Below are 16348 nucleotides of genomic sequence, written 5' to 3'. Positions count from 1 at the left end.
GAGAAAGGAAGAAAGAAAGAAAGAAAGAAAGAAAGAAAGAAAGGAAGGAAGAAAGGAAGAAAGGAAGAAAGAAAGAAAGAAAGAAAGAAAGAAAGAAAGAAAGAAGAAAGAAAGAAAGAAAGAAGGAAGGAAGGAAGGAAGGAAGAGAGAGAGAAAGGAAGAAAGATGGAAGGAAGGAAGAAAGGAAGGAAGGAAGGAAGAAAGATGGAAGGAAGGAAAGGAAGGAAGAAAGGAAGGAAGGAAGAAGAGAGAGAGAAAGAAAGGAAGAAAGAAAAAGAAAGGGAGAAAGAAAGAAAAAAGAAAGGGAGAAAGGAAGAAAGGAAGAAAGAAAGAGAAGAAAGAAAGAGAAAGGAAGGAAGAAAGAAGGGAAAAAAGAAAAAAGAAAAAAGAAAAAAAGAAAAAATTATACCTCTCCGGCCTCTTCCAAAGAAGTCTTCCTTGTCTCTGCATTCCGACTTTTCTGCCAGCCCCCCCCCCCCCCGTGAAAATTCGTTTTTCCTTCTCCCGAAGGGCACTTACTGGTAGCAGTTGTTGTGGAACTTGTTGTAGCTGGCAAACGCCAGGAGGACCCCAAATCCCGGTCCCAGGGAGAAGAAGATCTGGGCCGCTGCATCCACCCACACCTGCGGAGACAGACCCACACGGCACAGCCAGGCAAACAGCCCGTGAAAACCGCGGGAAGGGCGGAAGACCCTGCCCCACTTTGCATCCCTCGCGGGACCAGCCTTGCCTGCTTGGCCACCACCACCATCATCATCATCAAGTTGGAAGGGACCCTAGAGGTCATCTAGTCCAACCCCCTACTCAGGCAGGAAACCCTATATACCATTCCAGACAAATGGCTGTCCAGTCTCTTCTTAAAAACTTCCAGTGTTGGAGCAGTCATGGCTTCTGGAGGCAGGTTGTTAATAATAATAATAATAATAAAGTTGGAAGGGACCTTAGAGGTCATCTAGTCCAACCCCCTACTCAGGCGGGAAACCCTATATACCATTCCAGACAAATGGCTGTCCCAGTCTCTTCTTAAAAACTTCCAGTGTTGGAGCAGTCATGGCTTCTGGAGGCAGGTTGTTAATAATAATAATAATAAAGTTGGAAGGGACCTTAGAGGTCATCTAGTCCAACCCCCTACTCAGGCAGGAAACCCTATATACCATTCCAGACAAATGGCTGTCCAGTCTCTTCTTAAAAACTTCCAGTGTTGGAGCAGTCATGGCTTCTGGAGGCAGGTTGTTAATAATAATAATAATAAAGTTGGAAGGGACCTTAGAGGTCATCTAGTCCAACCCCCTACTCAGGCAGGAAACCCTATATACCATTCCAGACAAATGGCTGTCCAGTCTCTTCTTAAAAACTTCCAGTGTTGGAGCATTCACCACTTCTGGAGGCAAGGAGTTCCACTGGTTAATTGTCCTCACTGTCAGGAAGTTCCTCCTTAATTCCAGGTTGCTTCTCTCCTTGACAAGTTTCCATCTGTTGCTTCTTGTCCTGCCTTCAGGTGCTTTGGAGAAGAGCTTGACTGCCTCTCCTTTGGAGCAGCTCCTTCCCTCTGCTGGAACTACTTTTAGGATCGGACACCGGAACATTTTATTTGAGCATTGACGCTTATATCGAGGCTCAGAAACCCCTTCTCCTTTCCTGTTACTTTAAGATCAGCTGGCTGTCTTAACCCTTCGTTGCTCCACAGGACCTTGTCCAGGAAAGTGAGATACGGTGTGTGTCTTTTTTTTAATTTTTAACTATTTATTTGTCTCCTGCCTTTGTCTATGGAGGCTCTCCACCATCCAGGACAGGATTATCCCAAAGGATAATTTTTCAGGAGGCAACTGGACTTTCTTGTTTTTCCTCTGAAGACGTTTCCCTTCTCCTCCCAGAAGCTTTCTCGGCTCTGACTGGATGGTGGGGAATGGGAGGATTGATACTCCTTGCAGAGAGCCGGTCATTTGCCTCCTTTTAGAGAGTCGTTGAGGCCACCTGTGTCAAAATTGAACGCCCCTTCCTCAACAGAGGGGGAGGGATAGGACGTCATCCATCTACAGTCTACCCCACGGTCCTTTCCGCAGTTCCAAGATGGCTCCACACCCATTTGCGCCACTCAGTCACTGAGTTTGGTTTTTTTCGTGCAGATGTTTCTTTACCTGTATTAAGTAACATCATCAGTGCTAGAAGCGAGAGGGGTTGTTGTTGTGGTGGTGGTGGTGGTGGAGGAGGAGGAGAACCAAAAGGTCCTTGGTGCTCTCTGAGCTGGGCTGTTTTCTTGGAGACATTTCATAACCCAACTAGGTTACATCACCAGTGTTACAAGGGAGTGTAGTTTGCAAAGAGGAGGAGGAGGAGGAGGAGGAGGAGGACTGTGGGGTCCTTGGTGTTCTCTGAGCTGGGTGGTTTCCTTGCAGATGTTTCATTACCTCAACAGGACGAGAAGGGGGTGGAGTTTGCTCTCTTCTTACACAGTACAGTACACAACCAAGGACTCAAGGACCTACTAAGAAGACAGCAACCTTCCCACCACAACACTGACATGGCAAACTATCAAAAATAAACAGAGTGCAAACCCCTAGTACTGATGATGTTCACTAGTTGGTTCATGAAACATCTGTAAGAAAGCAACCAAACTCAGAGAGCACCAAGGACCCCAACAGTTGTCTTCCTCCTCCTCCTCCTCCTCCTCCTCCTCCTCCTCCTCCTCCTCCTCCTCCCTTCTAGCACTGATGATGTTCCCTAGCTGGGTCATGAAACGTCTGCAATAACCAAACTCAGCACCAAGGACCCCATAGTTGTCGTCTCCTCCTCCTCCTCCTCCTCCTCCTCCTCCTCCTCCTCCTCCTCCTCCCCCACAAACCCCACTCACTTCTAGCACTGATGATGTTACTGAAGCATCTAGAACATCTGGAAAGCGCTGATATCCCTGAAGGCCGAAGAGCCCAACAGTCTCCATGGACGACCTTGAAGAGACTTCTCCATTCGGCTTTTCTAGCCTCCCCCTCCCCTTTTCCCTCCTCCCTGGAGAGACTCAGATGTTCCCCTCTTGCAACTAGGAGAAGCTTCCTGACAGGGAGAAGAATTACTCAGTGGAACTCCTTGCCTCCAGAAGTTGTGGGTGCTCCCGTCACTGGAGGCTTTCAAGAAAAGACTGGTCAGCCATTTGCTCAAAATGGTAAACCATGTCCAATTTTGGGAACTCTTTAAGACTTGTGGACTTCAACTCCCAGAATTCTATGCTGGCTGGGGAATTCTGGGAGTTGAAGTCCACAAGTCTTAAAGTTCCAAAGTTGGACACCTTTAATACAGGCTCTCCTGCTCAAGCAGAGGTTGGACTAGAAGACCTCCAAGGTCCCTTCCGACTTTGATATTCTCTTATTCTTGGCTGGTCCAGGTTATTCTGGGCACGTCCAGACTCCGATCGACCGATTACGATCTGCTCCTTCCTCACTTCAGAGATAGTCAGCACAATAGCAAAAAAAATAAAAATTATTACTTTTAAAGGTGTCACCTGGGCCTTATTGCAGCCTTGCTTTTGATCAAATAACAGCCTGCCTTCATTTCCTCTTGAACTCTCCCTATCAGCCATCCCGCTGGCGAATATTAGAATATCTAATCTGATTGCTTGCCGAATTTATTACTTAAAAGTGTCTGGATCTTGATACTCTGTGCAATTTTTTTTATAACTACGTGTAGGAAAGGGACACACTAAACCTCAGAGATTTTGTGATGATGATGATGATGATGGTGGTGGTGATTATTATTATTATTATTATTATTATTATTATTATTATTATTATTATTATTATTATTATTATTATTATTATTATTATTATTATTATTATTATAATTATAATTATTATTATTATTATTATTATTATTATTATTATTATTATTATTATTATCTTTTGCAGGGATAGGCTCGGCTAAACTGGATTTTCCCCCCGGCTCGTGTGCTGATTGATATTACCAAAAACATTGGTTTCTTAACCGATAAATTGCACGGGAGATGTCATTTTTATTTTTTTATTCTAGACCGATTAAGGTTTTAGATTGATCGCGCCAGGTAAGAACTGCTTTGGTGTACTAATAAAGGAGTGAATGTTATACAGGCAGTCCTCGACTTACAGCGATTCATTTAATGACCCTTCCAATCGCAAAAAGGGGACCGAGGACCATTTTTCCACACTTAACAACTGTTGCAGCATCACCGCAGTCACGCAATCCCAATTCAAACACTGGGCAACGGGCTCACACGACGGTGTGTGTGTGTGTGTGTGTGTGTGTGTGTCACATGATCCCCTTTTGCGACAAGGGAATCCGGATTCACTTAACGACCATGTTACTCGTTTAACAATTGCAGCGATCCACTTAGCAGCTATGGCAAGAAAGGTTGTAAAATGGAGCAGGTCTCACTTAACGACTGTCTTGCTTAGCGTCATCATCTCCGCTGAGAGAATCTTTCAAAAATAAAATTCCATCAGAGGGATGGAATCAAGATCACGGGAAGGGTTAATACCACTTTACAAGGCCTTCGTAAGGCCACACTTGGAGTATGGCCTCCGGTTTTGGTCACCATGATGTAAAAAAGATGTTGAGACTCTAGAAAGAGTGTAGAGAAGAGCAATGAAGATGATCAGGGGACTGGAGGCTAAAACATACAAGGAACGGATGCTGGAATTGGGAATGTCCAGTTTAATGAAGAGAAGGGCGAGGGGGGACAGGATAGCAGCCTTCCAGTATCTCAGGGGCTGCCCCAAAGAAGGGGGGGTCAATCTGTTCTCCAAAGCACCCAAAGGCAGGACAAGAAGCAACGGATGGAAACTCCTCAATGAGAGAAGCAACCTAGAACTAAGGAGAAACTTCCTGACAGTGAGAACAATTAACCAGTGGAACCACCTGCCTCCAGAAGCGGTGATTGCTCCAACACTGGAAGATTTTAAGCAGAGACTGGACAGCCATTTGTCTGAAATGGTATAGGCTCTCTTGCCTGAGCAGGGGGTCGGACTACATGACCTCCAAGGTCCCTTCCAACTCTATTATTATTATTAACAACCTGCCTCCAGTAGCGGTGAATGCTCCAACACTGGAAGATTTTAAGCAGAGACTGGACAGCCATTTGCCTGAAATGGTTTAGGGTTTCCTGCCTGAGTAGGGGGCTGGACTAGATGACCTCCAAGGTCCCTTCCAGCTCTATTCTACTCTGATTCTCTTTCTATTTCTATTATTTCTCTTTCTCTTTCTATTATTTCTCTTTCTCTTTCATTCCATTCTATTGTAATGTAAGACATACATAAAACCAAATGCGCAGGTACAGAATAGGGGGCACCTGGCTCGATAACTTTGAAAGGGATCTTTTGACGAAAAGGGGCTAGTGGGGTAAGCAAGGATCTAGTCTAATGAAGGACTAAGGGGGATATGATAGCACAGGGGTCTCCAGCCCCCGGGCTGTGGACTGGCACCGGTCCATAGCACGCCAGAAGCCGGTCCACACAAACAAGCAAAGCCCCATCCGTGGGATGCAGGCAGCATGCGAAACCATGCCCGTTCCTGTCCACGGAAAAATCTGATCTGAAACTAATCCAGGAGAGAAGCAACCTGGAACTAAGGAGAAACTTCCTGACAGTGAGAATAATTAACCAGTGGAACTCCTGGCCTCCAGAAGCTGTGAGTGCTCCAACACTGGAAATTTTCAAGAAGAGACTGGACAGTCACTTGTCTGAGATGATATAGGTTCTCCTGCTTGAGCAGGGGGTTGGACTAGATGACCTCCAAGATCCCTTCCAAGTTTATTATTATTATTAACAACCTGCCTCCAGAAGCGGTGAAAGCTCCAATACTGAAAGTTTTTAAGAAGAGACTGGACAGCCATTTGTCTGAAATGGTATAGATTTTCCTGCCTGAGCAGGGGGTTGGACTAGATGACCTCCAAGGTCCCTTCCAACTTTATGGTTATTATTAACAACCTGCCTCCAGAAGCGGTGATTGCTCCAACACTGGAAGTTTTAAAGAAGAGACTGGACAGCCATTTGTCTGAAATGGTATAGGGTTTCCTGCCTGAGCAGGGGGTTGGACTAGATGACCTCCAAGGTCCCTTCCAGCTGCTATTCCATTCCATTCCATTCATTATTCTGTTCTATTCTGTTCTGTTCTGTTCTGTTCTGTTCTACGCGCACAGTTGAGCCCAAAATTTCTGTTGCTAAGTGAGACGATTGTTAAGTGAGTTTTCGCCCCATTTTATGACCTCTCCTGACGCAGTCATTAAGTGAATCGCTGCAGTTCGTTAAGTTAGTAACACGGTCGTCAAGCGAATCTGGCTTCCCCCATTGACTTTGCTTGTCAGAAGGTCGCAAAAGGGGATCACGTCACCCCCGCCGGGACGCTGCGACCGTCATAAATACGAGTCAGTTGCCAAGCGGCAGAATTTTTCATCACGTGACCCTGGGGGATGCCGCGACGGTCCTAACTCTGAAAAACAGCAATAAATTACTTTGTAACGTTGAACTTTGTCCCTAAACAAAATGCCGCAAAGGATCGTAAGTGCGAAAAACGGTCGTAAGTCGCTTTTTTCACTGCGGTCCCTAAATCAACCAACGTTGTAAGCTGAGGACTCTCTGTCTTAGAAAAAAATAGGGGGGGAGGGGCTGGGCTTGAGGGAATTGATTGACGATGATTTACGATCAAGGTTGGGCTGCACACACACACACACACACACACACACACACACACACACACACACACACGAGGGACTTACGTGGGTGGTAAGAAGCTTCTGCCAGTCGGGCTGGAGGTAGTAAAGGACCCCCTTCCAGGCTCCAGGTAAGGTGGCTCCGCGGATCAGGAGGATGAGGAGGATGGCGTAAGGGAAGGTGGCCGTGACCCAGACAACCTGCCGGGAGGGGACGCAGGTGAGAAGACTCCCCCTCAAGAATGCAAGATGGCGGTCCACCTACGCGGGCTGGAGAAACGCAGACCTCTCTGCTCTTGAATGAGGTTCCTCAGCTTTTACAACCTATAGGACAGGTGTGTGTGTGTGTGTGTGTGTGTGTGTGTGTGTTCGGCCTGGGCCGCTTGGAATTCTGGGAGTTGAAGTCCACAGGTCTCCAGGTTGGACACCCCTGCTGGAGGAGGAGAACAGCTTCCAGCCCCTTCCACATTTAAGATGCTCTCCTGAGATTTGGGCCGGGTTGTGTGTGGGGGGACTTTGAACTTTGGGGCTAATTTTGATGGAGGGCCAGTGGAATTCAACGACTCACATCTGGGGGGGTCAGTTTGCTTTCCATGGGGCCAGCAGAATCAAGGGATGGGAGGGAGAGAGGGAGGGAGGGAGGAGAGAAAGAGAGGGAGGGAGGGAGGAAGGAAGGAAGGAGAGAAAGGGAGGAAGGAGAGAAAGAGAGGGAGGGAGGGAGGGAGGGAGGAAGGAAAGAAAGGGAAGAAGGAGAGAAAGGGAAGGAGGGAGGAAAGAAGGAAGGAGAGAAAGGGGGGAAGGAGAGAAAGGGAGGGAGGGAGGGAGGGAGGAAGGAAGGACAGGAAGAAAGAAAAGAATGAAGGAAGGAGAGAAAGGGAGGGAGGGAGGAAAGAAGGGAGAGAGGGAGGGAGAGAGAAGGGGGAGGGAAGGAAAGGGAGGAAGGGAGAGTGAGAAGGAGAGAGGGAGGGAAGGAGATGGAGAGAGAGTGGGAGAGAGGGAGACCGGAAGAGAGAAGGAGAGAGAGGGAAGGAAAGAGAGGGAGGGAAAGGGAGCGAGGTAGACAAGGAGAGAGGGAGAGAGAAAGAGGGAGGAAGGAAGGGAGACAAAAAGAGAGGGGGAGGGAAGGGAAGGGAGGAAGGGAGAGAGGGAGGGAGGGAGAGAAAGGGAGAGAGAGAGAGAGAGAGAGAGCAGGGGGGAGTAATTTTTTGACCCCAGGGTCCAGCCGTCCCCCTCCCCCCATTCCTCCTCCCCCTCCTCCCCTTCCCGCCTGACACTTCACCTTTCCAGAGGTTTTGACCCCTTTCCAGATGCTGAAGTAGACGATGGTGAAGATGAAGAGGAGGCAGAGGGTGAGCTGCCAGCTGATGCCCCCGAGGTCGTCCAGGCCCTTCGCCCGGTGGATCTGCAGCACGTGGCGCCTGGCAGGGAGGGCAGAGATAGGGGGGAGGGGCTGGTCAGCATCCCGACCCTCCGCGGGGGGGGGGGAACGGAGGGCGCTTGTGCAAGGCTACCTGCATCCCTCTGGAGGGGTTAGAGGACCCCTCCCAGGAGGCAGGGTCATTGGCCAGCATCGGCTGGGGCACGTGGGAGCTGATGCTGACCCTTTGGATGGCATCAGCCCTTCCCCGTCCTCTCCCTTCCTTCTTTCTATTCCTTCCTCCTATCCTTTGCCTTCCTTCTTTTCCTCCCTCCCTAACTCCCTCCCTCCTTCCTTCCTTCTTTCCTCTGCTTCCTTCCTCCCTCCCTCCCTCCCTCCTCTCCTTCCTTTCTTCCTTCCTTTCTCTTCTTCCTTCCTTCTTTCCTCTCCTTCCTTACTCCCTCCCTCCCTTCTGCCTTCCTTCCTCCCTCCCTCCTTTCCTTCCTTCCTTCCTTCCTTTCTCTCCTTCCTTCCTTCCTTCCTCCCTCCCTTCTGCCTTCCTCCCTCCCTCCCTCCTTTCCTTCCTTCCTTCCTTCCTTTCTCTCCTTCCTTCCTTCCTTCCTTCCTTCCTTCCTCTCCTTCCTTCCTCCCTCCCTCCCTTCTGCCTTCCTTCCTTCCTCCCTCCCTCCCTCCTTTCCTTCCTTCCTTCCTTCCTTCCTTCCTTCCTTCCTTCCTTCCTTCCTTCCTTCCTTCCTTCCTTCCTTCCCTTCTTTATAGAACCATAGACTATCAGAGTTAAAAGGGACCCCAGAGATCTTCTAGTCCATCCCCCTGCTCAAGCAGGAGGCCCTAGCCCAGGGGTCAGCAACCTGAAACAGTGAAAGAGCCACTTGGAACCGCTTCCCTCAGAAAAGGAAAAACTGGGAGCCGCAAAAAATGTGTGCGCATGCGCGTACATGCGCGCATGCACAGAACAGGGTTTGACTGAAGAGTGGAGCCAAGGCGAGATAAGAGCCTTGGTGGAGCAGTGGGCTAATGCCTCCTTAAGTAACACCAGCTGCCTGCAATTAGTGCAGGTTCGAGTCCCACCAGGCTCAAGGTTGACTCAGCCTTCCATCCTTCCGAGGTAGGTAAAATGAGGACCCAGATTGTTGGGGGCAATTAAGCTGACTTTGTAATAATGCCGCTTGGGGTGTGTGTGAAAGCCCTAATAAGCAGGCATATACATAGAATGAAGGCTACTGCTAAGCTTGTAAGCCGCCCTGAGTCTTCGGAGAAGGGCGGGATATAAATGGAATTAAAATAAAAAATAAATAAAAAAATATGCACCTACCCTGCATATTTGAATTGATTGGTTGAACTTTTTTAGTCCCTTTTTTTTTTGGACTGCACATGGCAGAGGACCGGGAGCCGCAGGAGACGGCTGAAAGAGCCGCATGCGGCTCTGGAGCCGCGGGTTAGAGACCTGTGCCCTATACCATGGTTCGGGGCGGGGGCGGGGTGTTCCAAGCTGGTGGCCAGAATAGGGCTCTCTTTTGTCCCCTGACCGGCTGGAGAAAGGGGTCTCTAGCCAGGGACGTGCCCCATTTTGGGTGTGTGTGTGTGTGTGTGTGTGTGTCCAGAAAGCCTTCCGAGAAGAAGGCCGGGGGCTTCCCCGCTGCTCCTCCGCACCGCCTCCCCCTCTTCCCGGCCGTCCCGCTGTCGACTTACATGCACTTACGTATAGAATTCTTCGGCGGGCGAGGAGGAGTTGGCCGTCCAGGCGATGCTCCGGTTGGAGAAGTAGCTCAGGCAGTTGGGGGTGTTCCAGGCGTTGGTGCAGCTGACCCAGGGCAGCTCGCTGGCGAAGGAGGAGACCAGGTAGTAGAGAGCCCAGGCCATGATGGTGTTGTAGTAGGAGGCCATGTAGAAGGCGATGATGCAGATGGCGAAGCCGATGCCTGCCGGGATGGGAAATGACAGGACGAGGAGGGTGATGCCCGCTCAGAAGGGTTTGTGGAGTGTGTGTGTGTGGGTTGGATGGCTATTTTGAGTTTGGGGTGTTTTTGCAGGGGGGCGGGGACCGAAATAAGCAAGGATTAACTCCAGACAAACCAATCCAGCAGAAAACAGCATCTGAATCAAGGAGTTACCAAAGAGGAAAGCACGCTGAGCCAAGCCTGGCCGGGGTGGGGGTGGGGGAGGCATAGGTCGTAACCCGAGAGCAAATCTGCCCTCTCCCTTCTAGCACTGATGGGGCTACCTAGTTGGGTCATGAAACGTCTGTAGGAAAAAACCCAACACTCGGAGAGCATCAGGGACTCCACAGCCCTCCTCCTCCTCCTCCTCCTCCTCCTCCTCCTCCTCCTCCTCCTCCTCCTTCCTGCAAACCCTACTCCCTTCTGGCACTGAATATGTTCCCTAGTTGGGTCATGAAACGTCTGCAAGCCTAATAATAATAATAATAATAATAATAATAATAATAATAATAATAATAACAACAACAACAACAACAACAACAACAAAACAACAACAACAACAACAATAATAATAATAATAATAATAATAATAATAATAATAATAATAATAATAATAATAATAATAATAATAATAATAATAATAATAATAATAATAATAATAATAATAATATAAAGTTGGAAGGGACCTTGGAGGTCATCTAGTCCAACCCCCTGCACAGGCAGGAAACCATATACCATTTCAGGCAAATGGCTGTCCAGTCTCTTCTTAAAAACCTCCAGTGTTGGAGCATTCATCACCTCTGGAGGCAGGTTGTTCCACTGGTTAATTGTTCTAACTGTCAGGAAGTTTCTCCTTAGTTCTAGGTTGCTTCTCTCCTTGACGAGTTTCCATCCGTTGCTTCTTGTCCTGCTTTCAGGTGCTTTGGAGAATAGCTTGGCTCCCTCTTCTTTGGGGCAGCCCCTGAGATATTGGAAGACTGCTATCATGTCACCCCTCGTCCTTCTCTTCATTAAACTACACATACCCAATTCCAGCAACCGTTCCCTATATGTTTTAGCCTCCAGTCCCCCAATCATCTTGGTTGCTCTTCTCTGTACCCTTTCTAGAGTCTCGACATCTTTTTTACATCGTGGTGACCAAAACTGGATGCAGTATTCCAGGTGTGGCCTTACCAAAGCATTGTAAAGTGGTATTATTACTTCACTTGATCTTGATTCTCTCCCTCTGTTAATGCAGCCTAGCACTGTGTTGGCTTTTTTGGCAGCTGAAGCACACTTCTTGGCTCCTATTTAAGGGATTGTCTACTAGGACTCCGAGATCCCTCTCACAGTTACTACTATCGAGCAAGGTACCACCTATACTATACCTGTGCATTTGATTTTTCCTGCCTAAATGTAGAAGCTTACTTTTTTCACCATTGAATTTCATTTTGTTAGATAGCGCCCAGTGTTCGAGTCTGTCCAGATCCTTCTGTATCTTAAGCCTATCTTCTGGAGTATTGGCTATTCCTGCCAGCTTGGTGTCGTCTGCAAATTTGATGAGTTCCCCATCTATCCCCTCATCCAAATCGTTGATGAAGATGTTGAAGAGCACTGGGCCCAGAACAGAGCCCTGGGGCACCCCACTACACACTTTCTTCCATGTAGATGCGGTTCCATTGAGGACCACACGCTGAGTACGGCCTGTCAGCCAGCTACGAATCCATCTGGTGGTGATGCTATCTAACCCACATTTTTCTATCTTATCAAGTAGTAGGTTGTGATCTACTTTATCAAATGCCTTACTGAAGTCCAAGTAAATTATATCTACAGCATTCCTCTGGTCCACTAATTTTGTCACTTGGTCAAAGAATGTAATAAGATTTGTCTGGCATGATCTGTTTTTGACAAACCCATGTTGACTTTTAGTGATAACTTTGTTTGCATCTAGGTGTTCGCTGATTTGTTGTTTGATTATCTTTTCCAGAATCTTCCCAGGTATTGAGGTCAGGCTGATAGGTCTGTAGTTTCCTGGATCTATTTTTTTCCCTTTTTTGAAGATGGGAACTACATCAGCTCTCTTCCAGTCCTCTGGTAGTTCCCCAGTGCTCCAGGATCTTTGAAAAATATAGTTCAGTGGTTCTGAGATCACGTCTGCCAGTTCCTTGAGAACCTTGGGGTGTAATCCATCTGGTCCTGGTGATTTGAACTCGTCTAGGCTGGATACCCCTTCATGGATTACTGCCTTGTCGTGGCGAAGGGGCTTGCGTAATTCAATGAAGCTATGAGCTATGCCGTGCAGGGCCACCCAAGACGGACAGGTCATAGCAGAGAGTTCTGACAAAACGTGATCCACTGGAGAAAGAAATGGCAACCCACTCCAGTATCTTGCCATGAAAACCCTATGGACAGTACCAAAAGGCAAAACGATATGACGCTGGAAGATGAGCCCCTCAGGTCGGAAGGCGTCCAATATGCTACTGGGGAAGAGCAGAGGGCTAGTACTAGTAGCGCCAGAAAGAATGAAGCGACTGGGCCAAAGCCGAAAGGACGCTCAGCTGTGGATGTGTCTGGTGGTGAAAGGAAAGTCCGATGCTGTAAAGATTTTTTCTCCATAGGAACCTGGAATGTAAGATCCATGAATCAAGGAAAGCTGGACGTGGTCAAACAAGAGATGACAAGACTGAACATTGACATCTTAGGTATCAGCGAACTAAAATGGACAGGAATGGGTGAATTTAATTCAGATGACCATCAGGTATACTACTGTGGGCAAGAATCCTTCAGAAGAAATGGAGTAGCCTTCATAGTCAATAAAAGAGTAGGAAAAGCAATACTGGGATACAATCCTCAAAATGACAGAATGATCTCAGTTCGAATCCAAGGCAAACCATTCAATATCACAGTAGTCCAGGTCTATGCCCCAACCACCAGTGCTGAAGAGGATGAAATTGACCAGTTCTATGAAGCACTACAGCACCTTATAGAACTAACACCAAAAAATGATGTTCTTATCATCATGGGGGATTGGAATGCTAAAGTAGGAAGCCAAAAGATAACTGGAATAACAGGCAAGTTTGGCCTTGGAGTGCAAAATGAAGCAGGGCACAGGCTGATAGAATTCTGTCAAGAGAATACGATGGTCATAGCAAACACTCTTTTCCAACAACCCAAGAGACGGCTCTACACATGGACATCACCAGATGGTCAACACAGAAATCAGATTGATTATATGCTCTGCAGCCAAAGATGGAGAAGCTCTATACAGTCAGTAAAAACAAGACCAGGAGCTGACTGTGGCTCAGACCATGAGCTTCTCCTTGGAAAGTTTAGGCTTAAACTGAAGAAAGTAGGGAAAAGCACTAGGCCACTCAGGTATGAATTAAATCATATCCCTGTTGAATATACAGTAGAGGTGACAAATAGATTTAAGGAATTAGATCTGATAGACAGAGTGCCTGAAGAACTATGGACAGAGGTTCGCGACATTGTACAACAGGTAGCAACCAAAACCATCCCAAAGAAAAAGAAATGCAAGAAAGCAAAATGGCTGTCTGAGGAAGCTTTGCAAATAGCTGAGGAAAGGAGGGAAGCGAAAGGCAAGGGAGAAAAAGAAAGATACACCCAATTGAATGCAGAATTCCAGAGAATAGCTAGAAGAGATAAGAATGCCTTCTTAAATGAACAGTGCAAAGAAATAGAAGAAAATAATAGAATAGGGAGGACCAGAGATCTTTTCAAGAAAATTGGAGAAATGAAGGGAACGTTTAATGCAAAAATGGGCATGATAAAGGACCAAAATGGCAGAGACCTAACAGAGGCAGAAGAGATTAAGAAGAGGTGGCAAAATTACACAGAAGAACTATACAAGAATGAGCTTAACGTCCCTGATAATCACAATGAGGTGGTCACTGACCTCGAGCCAGACATCCTAGAATGTGAAGTGAAGTGGGCCTTAGAAAAGCTGAGCAACAACAAAGCTAGTGGAAGTGACAGTATTCCAGCTGAGCTATTCAAAATCTTAAAAGACAATGCAGTAAAAGTGCTACACTCAATTTGCCAGCAAATTTGGAAAACTCAACAATGGCCACAGGATTGGAAAAGATCAGTTTACATTCCAATTCCAAAGAAAGGCAGTGCCAAAGAATGTTCAAACTATCGCACCATTGCACTCATTTCTCATGCTAGTAAAGTCATGCTTAAAATCCTACAAGCTAGACTTCAGCAGTATGTGGATCGAGAACTACCAGAAGTGCAGGCAGGATTTCGAAGAGGCAGAGGAACTAGAGATCAAATTGCCAACATATGCTGGATCATGGAGAAAGCTAGGGAGTTCCAGAAAAACATCTACTTCTGCTTCATTGACTATGCTAAAGCATTTGACTGTGTGGATCATAACAAACTGTGGCAAGTTCTTAAAGAGATGGGAGTACCAGACCATCTTATTTGTCTCTTGAGAAACCTATATGCGGGTCAAGAAGCAACAGTGAGAACTGGACACGGAACCACTGATTGGTTCAAAATTGGGAAAGGAGTCCGGCAAGGCTGTATACTGTCGCCCTGCCTATTTAACTTATATGCAGAGCACATCATGAGAAAGGCAGGGCTAGATGAATCAAAAGTTGGAATTAAGATTGCCGGAAGAAATATCAACAACCTAAGATACGCAGATGATACCACTCTAATGGCAGAAAGTGAAGAAGAACTAAAGAGCCTCTTGTTGCAGGTGAAGAAGGAGAGTGCAAAACTTGGGTTGAAACTTAACATTAAGAAAACCAAGATCATGGCATCTGGCCCTCTCAATTCCTGGCAAATAGATGGGGAAGAAATGGAGGTAGTGACAGATTTTATTTTCCTGGGCTCCAAGATCACTGCAGATGGGGACTGTAGCCAAGAAATTAAAAGACGCTTGCTCCTGGGGAGGAAAGCCATGGCAAATCTAGACAGCACACTAAAAAGCAGAGACATCACCCTGTCAACAAAAGTGCGTATAGTCAAGGCTATGGTCTTCCCAGTTGCAATGTATGGCAGTGAAAGTTGGACCATAAGAAAGGCTGAGCGCCAAAGAATTGAGGCCTTTGAACTGTGGTGCTGAAGAAGACTCCTGCGAGTCCCTTGGACCGCAAGGCGATCAAACCGGTCAGTCCTAGAGGAGATCAATCCTGACTGCTCTTTAGAAGGCCAGATCCTGAAGCTAAAACTCAAGTACTTTGGCCACCTAATGAGAAGGAAGGACTCACTGGAGAAGAGCCTAATGCTGGGAAAGATCGAGGGCAATAGAAGAAGGGGACGACAGAGAATGAGGTGGCTGGATGGAGTCACTGAAGCAGGAGGCGTGAGCTTAAATGGAGTCCAGAAGATGGTAGAGGACAGGAAGGCCTGGAGGAATGTTGTCCATAGGGTCACGATGGGTCGGACACGACTTCGCAGCTAACAACAACAACAGGCTGGACAGGTGCTCACTTACCATTTTCTTGCCTATCTTAACTTGCGTTTCTATTCTGTTTTTTATGGCACTGGTTTGGGTAGGTTGGACTGTTTTTTCCCTTTGTGTAAAGACAGATGCAAAAAACGAATTAAATAGTTCTGCTTTCTCCCTATTGCTTGTCACCTTCTTGCCACTTTCCCCCACTAACGGACCAATCATTTCCTTAACATTTTTCTTGTTTTTTATATGTTGAAAGAAGCTTTTTTTGTTATTTTTGACTTTGGTCGCAAGCCTTAGTTCATTTTGAGCCTTAGCTTTCCTCACTTCATCTTTGCAGGCACGGGCTATTTGCTGATATTCTGACTTGGTTATGTGCCCCTCTTTCCAATTCTTATACTTGTCCTTTTTATCTTTCAATTTATCAGAGAGTTCTTTATGCAGCCATGCTGGTTTCTTTTGAGAGCTGTTATTTTTCTTCTTTGTTGGTATTGTGCTAGACTGGGCCTTTATTATCTCACTTTTCAAAATTTCCCAAGCTTCTTGAGTTGTTTTCCCCTTTAGGATTCTCATCCATGGAATTCTTCCCATGGTCTCTCTAAGTTTATTGAAATTAGCTCTTTTAAAGTCCAAGACTCTAGTTTGGCTGTGTTCTATTGCTTGTGTCTCCAGAATGTTGAATTCCAATATTGCATGATCACTTCCCCCCAAGGTTCCTCTGGCTTCGACACCTTCTATCATTTCATCTCTGTTTGTGAGAATTAAATCCAATATGGCTAATCCCCTAGTTCCCTTCTCTACTTTTTGGGAAAGAAAGTTGTCTGCTAGGTTTGACAGGAATCTGTTTGATCTTCCACTTGGTGCAGAGTTTGTCTCCCAGTTGATATCAGGGTAATTAAAGTCCCCCATTACTATTGTGATGTGCTTCTTACATACCTTAGTTAGCTGACTAGCAAAAA

The 16348-nt window shown here is 46.7% G+C and overlaps 1 protein-coding gene across 1 annotated transcript in view; it reads right to left on the bottom strand.

Moving 5' to 3' along the window:
• Positions 1-16348, bottom strand: part of SLC6A4 (solute carrier family 6 member 4) — a 51050-nt gene that overhangs the window by 15084 nt on the left and 19618 nt on the right. The window contains exons 4-7 of the mRNA XM_081338032.1: positions 9748-9967; positions 7950-8088; positions 6737-6871; positions 520-623 (exon numbers count right to left, since the gene is read on the bottom strand). Coding sequence (XP_081194158.1) covers positions 520-623; positions 6737-6871; positions 7950-8088; positions 9748-9967 — 598 coding nt within the window. The remainder of the gene's footprint in view (positions 1-519; positions 624-6736; positions 6872-7949; positions 8089-9747; positions 9968-16348) is intronic.

Source organism: Vipera berus (genome assembly GCF_964194415.1).
Source record: "Vipera berus genome assembly, chromosome: 1".
Taxonomy (NCBI): Eukaryota; Metazoa; Chordata; class Lepidosauria; order Squamata; family Viperidae; genus Vipera; species Vipera berus.
The sequence above is the reverse complement of the archived record's forward strand: the minus strand, read 5'-3'. Positions and strand labels throughout refer to the sequence as shown.